The 12,821-nt window shown below is 34.3% G+C and overlaps 1 protein-coding gene across 4 annotated transcripts in view; it reads left to right on the top strand.

Annotated features, from left to right (window-relative positions):
* Positions 1-12,821, top strand: part of RAVER2 (ribonucleoprotein, PTB binding 2) — a 107,765-nt gene that overhangs the window by 63,392 nt on the left and 31,552 nt on the right. For 3 of the 4 annotated variants that reach the window (XM_082613677.1, XM_082613679.1, XM_082613678.1), the window contains exons 9-10: positions 1,837-2,105; positions 11,538-11,649. In XM_082613677.1, coding sequence (XP_082469803.1) covers positions 1,837-2,105; positions 11,538-11,649 — 381 coding nt within the window. The remainder of the gene's footprint in view (positions 1-1,836; positions 2,106-11,537; positions 11,650-12,821) is intronic. The other variant, XM_082613680.1, reaches the window with a different exon arrangement.

Below are 12,821 nucleotides of genomic sequence, written 5' to 3' on the forward strand. Positions count from 1 at the left end.
TTTGAGTTTTATTCAATCATTTAAAATTTCAAAAGCCCTCTTGGCTTTTCTATTTTTAATATTAGAATACTATTGGTAGTTATTTATTGATGGACTTGCTTCTATGCCAGGATAAGACTTTCTCTGTTGGATATGCTTTAATATTTGATGAAGGTTCACAGCGGCATGAGGCAAAGACATAGATCTATTTGAGACTGACATGCTGCCCACTGGGCTGACAGCACATTACATAGGAATCCATTTAATTTTTGCCTGGATAAGAAACCCTTAGCTTTTATTAAGAAATACCTGGTAATTATAAATTTAAAGTTTGATTGTTTATTTGTATCATTTCTAAAATGTGAGCTCCAAATTAGTAGTAAAAAAAATGTGTATTATGTGCTTCTAAAATATAACAAATTTAAACGGAACAATTATTTTTCTTTTCAGAATAATAGCATGGTAGTATACCAAGATGTCTTATGGGATTTTGAAAGGCACTTTCAATTTGAAGTTTAACTGAAATTTGTTCGAAGTGAGCATGCTGAGGGGAAAAAAAAGAGAAAGTCCACCAGTGATAAAAAAGAAAAAAAACCAAGTCAGTTAAATATGGGTAGCATATTTAGCCTCTTGTACATAAAACCAAGTCAAATGGTCAAATAATCAATTCAGATTATTGGAATTGACTGGGCAAAAGTTAAACCAGTACACAGACAGGTCTAGAAATTTTTATGGTGTGATAGAGTCTGTCCTAAAAATTAAATATTGTATGCCTAAAAGCTTATACAGATATTTATAATTTGTGTTGGATTAAATAACTAGCCATTTGCTTTAGCACTGCTGCTTTAAGAACACTGAAAATTCAAAGTGTCCAAATAAATATATTGCTAAAAGATAGAACTGAGAATCTATCTCTAAATAGTTAGTACTAAAAATAATTTAAGAAATTTGTTTAGTGAATTTGTAAAATATAACTTTGATTTAATTAAGATAGTTGTCAAAACTAGCTCTTTTCATTTAGTTTTGACCTATAGAGTTTTAAAAAATTGAATGGTTCAGAATTTTCCTATTAAAATTTTATTTCTTCCAGAATTTCTTGTTATTCCCTGTAAATAAAAATGTAAAACTTTAATGTGTTAAACTTTCATTTGGTGCTTAGCTATTCATAAACATTGATGTTTTTTTAAACCAGTGGTGTGCTGGTGTTTAAAAACCAGCTCTCTGGGTTAAAAAAAAATCTTGATTTGTAGCATTTGTGGATTTCTGTGTGTAAACAGTCCAACCATGGCTGATTTCAGGTTACCTATGCAAAGACGTTGAACTCAAGAGCTGGGAAAAGATAGCACAGTTGACTCTTAGGAGCTGGTGCAAGCTGGCTGACTAAATATATTGTTGGGTTTAATGTAACTTTATTAACTTTTGAGTGTCAGAGACTTTTTTTAAACTGAAGGCTTAGGTAATTATTCCCTTCAAATATGAAAGCAGGCAAATTACAATGACTGGGCATTAAAAAAAAAGGCACTGATATAACTTAAGTGCCAAAAAGTATATAAATTTTGCTCTCACCTTCTAAAATGTACAATTAAAACTTGGAACTAAAAAATATAATATCCTTGAGATTATCCTGGAAGTTGTTGAAAATAGGAAAAGCATGATTACTATTAGAGGTTTTTGTTTTTCCATACAGGAGGCTGCTAACTTATAACCTTTAACCTCACCTTTTGTATTTTAACTGTTCTCTATTAGGTAAAAAAATAGGTTTCTGCACATTTTGCCCATAACTTGACAAAATCAAAAGGACTATTGTGAATAAGCCTCATCTAACCAAAAACTTTTTGCATTTGTGGTTCACTACAGCATCTAATTTGATTCCAACTCAAACAACTATAACAGCTGGCATGGGCATGTTACCATTCCTTCCAAATCAGCACATTGCTGGACAAGCTGGGCCAGGGCACGGGAACACTCAGGAGAAACAGCCAGCCTTGGTGGGGATGGCAGAAGGAAATTTCTCAGGGTCACAGGCTTATCTTCAGAGCTTTCCAAACCTTACTGCTGGAGGCTTGCTCACGGGACATCATAAACAACAACAAAGTCAGCCAAAAGGCCTGGAGATAAGTTCAGGGGTAAGAAAACTGTGTGTGTGTGTGTGTGTGTGAGTGTGTACATGCATGCATACACATACATATAAATGCGCACATGTATATACATGAAGTATATATGTGTATACTACATTATGTATATACTACAAAGAAATATATATATATATTCCTCTTAAACTATATCTTAAATGAAATTACTCTAATTCGAGAGTAATCTAATTTTTGGTTATTTTACAGGTGGTATAATTTATGAAGTATCAAGTAATCTTAACTATTTTTGAATTTCAAAGGAAGTTGATAATATACTTAAAGTATATAAATATGGATTATAAACTAGATAATTCCTATAATATGTCAATGACATGAAGGCTTTTTCATACTGTACATTTACTTCTCAAAAGAGAAGATAATATTGGACTCTAAAAAAAACCAAAACCTGTCATTATAAACAAACAAAAATCCATCCTTTGATAAGTTATGCCAAATGATGTTTGGGATTCTGCTTAATTACTTGCCAGTTTGTCTGTAAATAAAATAATTTAATTTTTATAAAATGTTTTTAAAATCTGTTATTATAAAATATTTAAATATGAATTCTTTATTCCTATAAACATTTGCTTTTCTAAAAACTTTTGAGATATGCATAGTTTTCAAATATAAAGGAATGTAAGTTCAAAATTTTGTAGTTTGGAAAAGTGTAGTAGTACCATTAATACTTATCCAATTATATAATGATATTTATAAGGATTTCTTAGTAAATAATAATGCTGTTCTTTAAAATATACTAATTTTTTCTAAAATGTATATTCTCTAGCTAATTAAGTATTATTTTAATATTTAAAGGTAGAATAAATTCTATTTTATCTGAAAAATTTCAAAGCCAGTTATTAATCTCTGGTCTGTTCAAAAGAATCTAATCTTGGTTTTAATTCTTGGTTTTTACCCAAAATTTTATTGGTTTATAAACCACTGATATTTGTGAATGTTATAATTGGTAGGTAGAATAAAGTACATTTAATTTTTTTTTACTTGTACCCTAGAATACCCTTTGGATTAGAAGTGGCATGTGAGGAAACAATTCTTGTAGTTGGCTATATTCAAATGTCAAAATAATAATATTGACTTTGTAAGAGGTTTTGGTGTCACCTAGTCATGGCAGGAGGTATGGATAGAATGCCTATAATTGTACATTGAGGAAGCTAAGGTGGTTCTTCATAGAATGAATTTTAAAAATTTATCTGCAGGATTAATTGCTTAAGTTATTGAGAGAAGTTAAATAAAACTCATATATGAATAGTCTGTATCTTTTTGCACAGACTTTTTAATTCATTGAAAGCACTAGGGTCTTTAGAAAAACTGGACTTGAGGTGATTCACATAATGGGCAAATGAGAGTGTATCTGGAAGAAGACAGGTGAAGTGGGGCAGGGCCTGGAAAACAAGTCCCGTGAAGAAGAATTGAAGGAAATAGATACATGGAACTTGGCAAGGGTTGACCAGCTGACATTTAATTTGACATTAAAAAAAAAAATTTACAGACCAGTCTAGTCACGTGGTATTTTATGTTTCTCTAGTGGGCAGAATTAGTCCGATAAGTATGACATACAATAAAGCATATTTAGGCTTAATATAACAAAGAACAGTTGAAGTTTTCAAACAAAGAAAAAGTTTGACACTTTCACAAAGATGTGAATGTCATATCACTCAAAATGATTATGCAGACCCCAGGTGAACATCTGTACAGATTGTTGTAGAAGTGATTCTTCTTTCCTGACAATAGGGGCTTGGACCAGGTAACCTCAAAGTATGTTTTCCAAGTATGTAGCAGAATTTTGGACTTTGTTAAACAGTTGGTTAAACTCGGCTGTAAATTTTTAGACCTGCATCTTTAATATTATGTTGACCAGTGATTCTTTTTTTTTTTTTTTCTTTTTTTTGCGGTACGTGGGCCTCTCACTGTTGTGGCCTCTCCCATTGCGGAGCACAGGCTCCGGACGCGCAGGCTCAGCAGCCATGGCGCACGGGCCTATTCGCTCTGCGGCATGTGGGATCTTCCTAGACCGGGGCACGAACCCGTGTCCCCTGCATCGGCAGGCGGACTCTCAACCACTGTGCTACCAGGGAAGCCCCTGACCAGTGATTCTTGATTCTGTCTTTTTGTCAGAATCACCACTGGAGTTTAAAAAAAAAAAAAAAAAAAAAAGATGGAGAGGGTTGGATTCTAACTTCCTCAGCCCTGAGAATCTGATTCAGAGAGATAGGGGTGAGATGTGAATTTTAAGTGTACAACTCAGTGGCATTAAGTACATTCACATTGTTTTGCAACTATCACTACTATCCATCTCCAGAACTTTTTCATCATCCCATATTGCAGCTCTACCCATTCAACAACTCTCCATTTTCCCTTCTCCCCAGCCTCCAGTAAACACTGTTTACTTTCTGTCCTAGAATTTGACTATTCTAGGTACCCAAAGTAAGTGGAATGATACAATTTTTGTCCTTTGTATCTGACTTATTTCCATCACCATAGTGTCTTCAAGGGTCATCCACGTTATAGCATGTATTGGAATTTCCTTTTTTTAAAGGCTGAATAATATTCTATTGTATTTATAGACTACATTACAAAAATTTTTTAATTTATTTATTTTTGGCTGTGTTGGGTCTTTGTTGCTGCCCACAGGCTTTCTCTAGTTGTGGCGAGTGGTGGCTACTCTTCGTTGCGGTGTGCGGTCTTCTCATTGCAGTGGCTTCTCTTGTTGCAGGGCATGGGCTCTAGATGAAAGGGCTTCAGTAGTTGTGGCTCACGGGCTCTAGAGCGCAGGCTCAATAGTTGTGGCACACTGGCTTAGTTGCTCTGCGGCATGTGGGATCTTCCCAGACTGGGGCTCAAACCCGTGTCCCCTGCATTGGCAGGTGGATTCTTAACCACTGCGCCACCAGGGAAGTCCCTAGACTACATTTTCTTTCTCCATTTGTCCATTGATGGACATTTGGGTTGTTTCCGTTTTGGGCTCTTGTGAAAAATGCTGCTATATACAAATATCTGTTAGAGTCCCTGTTTTCAGTTCTTTGGGGTATTTACCCAGAGGTGGAATAGGTGAATCATATGGTACATCTATATCTTATTTTTTGAGGAACTGCCGTTCTATTTTCCACAGTAACTGTACCATTTTTCATTTCCACCAGCAAAGCACGAGGGTTCCAATTTCTCCACATCCTCACCAACATCATGTCTCATTGTGGTTTTGGATTTGCGTTTCCCCAATGATTAGTGATGTTAAGGACCTCTTCATATGCCTATTGGCCACCTGTATGTCTTCTTTGCAAAAATGTCTATTCCGATTCTTTGCTATTTTTTAATTGGGTTATTTGTTTTCTTTGCTATTGAGTCATATGAGTTCCTAAATATATTTTGGATATTAACCCCTTCTCAGATATATGGTTTGCAAATATGTTCTCCCATTCCATAAGTTGCCTTTTAATTTTGTTGATTGTTTCCTTTGCTGTAGAAAAGCTCTTTAGTTTAGTTTAGCTTTTTAGCACTTGCTTATTTTTGCTTTTGTTGTCTATGCTTTTGCTGTCATATCCAAAAAAATGATTGCTAAGACCAATGTCAAGTAGCTTTTCCCCTATATTTTCTTCTAGTTTTATGGTTTCAGGTCTTATATTTAAGTCTTTAATCCAATTTGAGTAAATATTTGTGTGTGGTGTAAGATCAGGATCCAGTCTCATTTTTTTCCATATGGACATACAGTTTTCCCAACACCCATTTATTAAAGAGAGTGTCCTTTACCCATTGTGTATTCTTGGCACCCTTTTCAAATATTAGTTGACCACATATATATGGCTTTATTTTAGGGCTCTATTCTTTTCATAGGTCAGGGTGTCTGTTTTTATGCAAGTACCATACTGTTTTGATGACTATGGCTTTGTAATATAGTTTGGAACCAGGAAGTGTGATGCCTCCACTTTGAACTTTTTCTCAAGATTGCTTTAGCTATTCAGGATCTTTTGTGGTTCCACATAAATTTTAGGATTGTTCATTGTATTTCTGTGAAAAGTGCCATTGAAATCTTGATAGGGATTGCATTGAATCTGTAGATCACTTAGGGCAGTGTGGACATTTTAACAATATTAATTCTTCTAATCCATGAACCCAGGATATCTTTCCAGTTATTTGTGTAATTTTTGATTTCTTTTATCAGTGTCATATAGGTTTCAGTATACAGTTCTGTCACCTCACTGGCTAAATTTATTCCTAATGGCTAAATTTATTCCTAAGTATTTTAGTCTTTTTGGTAGTGTTATAACTGGGATTGTTTTCTTAATTTCTTTTTAAATAGTTCATTGTTAGTATATAGAAATGCAACAGATGCAAACAGAGATGGTTCAATTTCTTCCTTTTTGATTTAGATGCCTTTTATTTCTTTTTTCTTGCCAAATTGCTCTAGCTAGGACTTCCAATACTATGTTGAATAAAAGTGGTGAGAGTGGGCATCCTTGTCCTTTTCCTGATCTTAGAGGAAAAGCTATGATGTTAGCTGTGGGCATGTCCTTTATATATGGCTTTTATTATGTTGAGGTATATAGATTTCCTCTATGCCCAGTTTGTTGAGAGTTTTGATCATGAAATGATGTTGAATTTTGTCCAAGGTGTTTTTTGCATCTATTGAGACAGTCATATGGTTTTTATCCTTTATTCTGTTAATGTGGTGTATCACATTTATTGATTGGCCTGTGTTGAACCATCCTTGCATCCCAGGGATAAATCCCACTTGATCACAGAGTACAATCCTTTTAATGTGTTGTCAAGTTCAGGTTGCCAGTATTTCATTTAGGGCTGCTAGTATTGTGTTAAGGATTTTTGAATCTGTGTTCATCAGGGATATTGGCCTGTAGTTTTCTTTTCTTGTAATGTTTTTGTCTGGTTTTGGTATGAGGGCAGTGCTGACCTCATAAAATAGGTTAGGAGGTATTCCTTCATCTTCAGTTTTTGGGAAGAATTTCAGAAGGATGGGTGTTAATTCTTCTTTAAATGTTTGGTAGAATTCAGCAGTGAAACCACCTGGTCCCAGGCTTTTCATTGTTGTCAGGTATTTGATTACTCCTTACTCATTATTGGTCTGTTCATATTTTCTATTTCTTCTTGATTCAGTCTTGGTAGGTTGTATGTTTCTAGCAATTTATCCATTTTTTCATAGGTTACCCAATTTTTTAGCATATATTTGCTGATAATAATCACTTATGATTCTTTGTATTTCTGTGGTATCTGTAGTTGTAATGTCTCCTCTTCCATTTATAACTGCAGTTGACCCTTAAACAACAAAGGGGTTAGGGGCACTGACCTGCTGAGCAGTGAAAAATCCATGTACTGATATCTCTGCCTCCAAAACAAAGGCATTGATAAATGACTCACTCAAGGACAGGAAGCTGAAACAGTTTGGATAGAATCAGGACCCTTTTTGATTACATGGATTGTGATCACTAATTGAACACAAACTTTTCCCCACAATTAGTTAATTCAAAGATGTAAAAAGGAAATACACGTACTATGTTTATTTTTAAAAATCCACATATAAGTGGACCTGCACAATTCAAACTCTTGTTGTTCAGGGGTCAGTTGTATTTACTTGAGTCTTTTCTCTTTTTCTCTTGGTTATTGTAGCTAAATTTGTCTATTTTGTTTATCCTTTCAAAACACCTAACACTTAATTTCATTGATCTGTGTTTATAGTGCTATTTCATTTATTTCTGCTCTAATCTTTATTATTTCCTTTCTTCTGCTAATTTTGGGCTTGGTTTGTTCTTCTTTTGCTAGTAACTTGAGGTGTAAAGTTAGAATGTTTCTTTGAGATCTTTCTTTTTTCTTCATGTAGACATTTATTGCTATAAACTTCCCTTTTAAGCTGCTTTTTCTGCAGCCCATAAGTTTTGGTATGTTGTGTTTCCATTTTCATTTGTCTCAAGATACTTTCTGATGTCTCTTTTGATTTCTTCTTTGACTTCTTTGTTGTTCAAGAGTGTGTTATTTAATTTCTACATATCTGTGAATTTTCCAATTTTCCTCTTAGTATTGATTCCTGGTTTCATACCAGTATAGTCAGAACAGTCCTTGATATGATTTCAGTACTCTTAAATTTGTTAAGACTTGTTTTGTGGCCCTACATATGATCTTCTTTTTTTTTTCTTTGCTTCTGTTTTTGATGTCATCTCCAAGAAATGATTGCCAAATCCAGTGTTATGAATCTTTTCACCTAAGCTTTTAAGACTTTTATAGTTTTAGCTCTTACAATTAAGACTTTGATCCATTTTGAGTTCATTTTTGTATGTGGTGTTAGGTAAGGATCCACTTCATTCTTTTGCGTGGATATCCAGAATTCCCATCATTTTTTGTTGAAAAGACTGCCTATCCCCATTGTACAGTTTTGACACTTACTGAAAATTATTTAACTATATATGCAATAATTTGTTTCTGGGCTCTCTATCCTATTCTGTTGGTCTTTATGTTTGTCTTTATGCCAGTACCATACTGTTGAGACTACTGTAGCTGTGTAGTAAGCTTGAAAATTAGAAAGTATGAGCCTTCCATTATTGTTCATGTTTTTCAATATTGTTTTGACTGTTTGGGGTTCCTTGATATTTCATATCAATTTTAGGATGGAGTTTTCTATTTCTGCCCAAAAAAGTTAGAATTTTGATAGGGATTATATTGAATCTGTAGATCACTTTGGTTAGTATTGACATTTAACAATAATAAATCTTCCAATACATGAACATGGGATGTCTTTTCATTTATTTATATCTTTAGTTTCTTTCAGCAATGTTTTGAAGGTTTAAGTGTACAAATATTTCTCCTCCTTGGTTCAGTTAATTCCTAATTACTTTATTCTTTTTGATGCTATTGTAAGTGGAAATTTTTTTTAAATTTCCTTTTGGATTGTTCATTATTAGTGTATAGAAACACAACTGATTTTTGCATGTTGATTTTATGTCCTACGACTTTGCTAAATTCTTTTATTAGTTCTAACATTTTGTGCATGTGTGTGTATGTAATCTTTAGGATTTTCATGTCATCTGCAAAGAGAACTAATTTTACTTCCTCCTTTTCAGTTTGAAAGCTTTTTATTTTTCTTTTTCCCGCCTAATCGCTCTGGCTAGAACTTCCAATACTATACTGAACAGACGTTGCGAAAGCAGGTATATTTGTCTTTTTCTTGATCTTAGAAGAAGATCACCATTGAGTATAATGTTGGCTTTTTGTTATGTTAGGGTAGTTTCCTTCTATTAATTGTTTGTTGAAAGTGTTTAATTTTAATCATGAAAGTGTGTTGAATTTTGTCAAATGCTTTTTTTGCATTAATTGAGACAATCATGCATTTCTTCCTTCACTCTGTTAGTGGAGTATATTACATTGAATGATTTTTGTATGTTGAATCATTCTTGCATTCTAGGAAGAAATCCCACTTGGTTATGGTGTATAATCCTTTTAATAATGTGCCAAATTTGGTTTGCTAGTATTTTGTTGATGATTTTTGCATCAGTATTCATAAGGGATATTGTTTTGTAGTTTTCTTGTAGTGTCTTTCTGGCTTTGATACCAGTGTAATACTGGTCTCATAGAATGAGTTAGGAGGCGTTCTCTCTTTTAATTTTGTGGAAGAGTTTGAGAAGGGTTGATGTTAATTCCTTGTAGAACTTGGTAGAATTCTCCAGTGAAGCCATTTGGTCCATGGATTTTCTTTGTTGAGCGACTCTGTATTTATTTATTTAATTTTTTTTGAGTTTTTAAAGTGATTCTCATGCATAGCTAGAGCTGAGAATCCCTGCTATGGATATAATCTGATTACTTTAGCAATTTGAGTACTTAGAAACAAAATCAGAAACTTCTTTGCTGGCTACCTTTCCTTTCCTCAATCACTGGATTTTCTCTAGGGTTCTGTCCCTTCTCATGCTATCTGCTTTCCTTTGGCATATATCTAATGGTTTTAGCTCCCATTTGTAACCTTATGGTTCCATCTTAGACTTCTCTTGAACTATCTTATCTACTAGACTGAATTTCTTAAGGATAGTACCCCTGTCTTACTCATTTTAGTATTACCAATGCTTACCACAATGCCTAGAGCATAGTAAGTATTCAGTATACACGTATGAATGAATGAATACATCTTCATCTGCGATTTACATATCACAAGCAAATGTGGACTTTTGGGGGGCTTATGAAGATGTACAAGACAGCTTCCTCTGTCTAAATACAATAATATTGGCCAGATAAGGAACAAATGTAAGGAGATTTGGCTCTCAAATATAGAAAGAAGCTCTTGAGATTATGCTCTCTTCATTCTGTTCAGGGAACAAAATAAAAATTAATTTAAAAGAAAACATAGCTACTAGCATTAACCAACCTGAATTGTGTCTTGTTTTAAAATCTTTACCATCCTAGAGTGAAAAGTAAAAATTCTGGCAGAATAATATGAAATATACTGAAGAATCAGCCCATGATTTTGTCTCCTTATTTTTCTGTTAAAGAAATACTAGAACCCTTACACCTAGTTATATAAAAATATACTGATATCGGGACTTCCCTGGTGGTGCAGTGCTTAAGAATCCGCCTGCCAGTGCAAGAGACATGGGTTCGACCCCTGGTCCAGGAAGATCCCACATGCCGCAGAGCAACTAAGCCAGTGTGCCACAACTACTGAGCCTGCACTCTAGAGCCCGCGAGACGCAACTACTGAAGCCTGTGAGCCTTAGAGCCCGTGCTCTGCAACTAGAGAAGCCACTGCAGTGAGAAGCCCTTGCACCACAACGAAGAGTAGCCCCGGCTCACCACAACTAGAGGAAGCCTGCGTGCAGCAACGAAGACCCAATGCAGCCAAAAATAAATAAATAAATAAGTTTATTTTAAATATATATATACTGATATCATATATTTTCAATAAATATGAATTTCTAGGGTTATCATCTAAATGTTGAATTGGATTTTATTAAATCCATTCATTTTATTTGGTATTATTTTTAATACCAGAGCTAAATAAGCTTTGCCTTTGTCATATGGCTGTGGCCAAATATTAAGTAACTATCTTAATAAGTAAACGTTGATGATAGTATTTCTGAAAATAAGGTATGGGATTTGTTTCTTCTCATGAACATGAATTCTCTCCTGGTTCAAATGAGAAGGTTGTACAAGACGGCCTTTAGTTCTCTTTCAGTTCTAAAGTTCTGTGGTTCTAGAATAGCTTTTTAAAACTAATTGGAAAAATAGTAGCGGGTGAAATGTGATAATTTTAATCAGTATCCAGAAATATTTCACAAATTTATAGCTTCAAACATTAGGTTTCACAAATTTTTATCATACTAGGCCAGATTTATTGAAGAACAAGTATTTCTCTACTCTTCCTGCATTTTTATTTTCTTATACCTCTTATTAAGCACCCACTCTCTTGTTTTTGATAAATAGGCTGCCTCTAAGAATCAGACTTCACTCTTGGGAGAACCACCGAAAGAAATTCGGCTCAGTAAAAATCCATACTTGAACTTAGCAAGTGTGTTGCCCAGTGTGTGCTTATCATGTAAGTAAGAGCTCAGTATTAGTATTTTGGAGTTTTTATTATTATTATTATTATTTTAATTAATTTATTTAATTTATTTTTGGCTGCATCGGGTCTTCTGTTGCTGCGCAGGGGGCTTTCTCTAGTCGCGGCGAGCGGGGGCTACTATTCGCTGTGGTGCGTGGGCTTCTCATTGTGGTGGCTTCTCTTGTTGCGGAGCACAGGCTCCAGGCGCATGGGCTTCCATAGTTTTAGGTAGCTCGCTGGCTCAATAGTTGTGGCTCGTGGGCTCTAGAGTCAGTAGTTGTGGCGCACGGGCTTAGTTGCTCCGCGGCATGTGGGATCTTCCCGGACCAGGGCTCAAACCTGTGTCCCCTGCATTGGCAGGCGGATTCCTAACCACTGCGCCACCAGGGAAGCCCAGTATTTTGGAGTTTTATTGAATACTTTTCATAATGAGTTTTACTTTAATTTTTAACTTAATGGAAGCAAATAATGCGTATTAACCAATTAAACCCCATGTTATGACCCTAGTCCATAAATTGAAAGAATAACTAAATAAAAGCTTTTAAAATGCATTCTATTTTATTTAAGGAAAACATCTTTTATAATATGTTATTAAGCATATAATCAATTTATTGAATTTTATGGAATCATGATTGAAAATAATTGGATTAAGGAATTATTTGACAATACTATAATTCTTTACAATATATATAGAATCATATTTCTAAAATATGAAGTTTAAACCTCTGTGGAATCTAATATAGCTGGAGTATTTGCCAAATACCCCCCAATATGTTAGTTACTAATAATCGGCAGAAGTGGAATTCTCATTTACTCTTTTAGAGGCCCTCCTCAGGCCTTCAATTAGTAAATTAAAACTATTAATTCAAATATAGTTTTAAGAGAAAATCACAAATGTGGTGTGCTCTAGGCACTAAGATATTCATTACAACATTGGTTTTCAATAGTGAAACATTGGAAAGTGCCTTAATGGTCATCAATAGGGGAATGGTTAAATGGTTTGTCATAAAATGGAATATATAATTGAGGGAGTGCTACGTGTACTAATATGAAATGATCTCTAAAGCAAATGGTTAAGTGGAAGAAGCAAATGTGTGCATAGAATGATTCCATTTATGTTTATCTAAAGCTATGTATTCTTATATGCATGTGTTTGAATGTGTAAA

The sequence above is a fragment of the Mesoplodon mirus genome (assembly GCF_964341445.2).
Source record: "Mesoplodon mirus genome assembly, chromosome: 3".
NCBI classification, from domain to species: Eukaryota; Metazoa; Chordata; class Mammalia; order Artiodactyla; family Ziphiidae; genus Mesoplodon; species Mesoplodon mirus.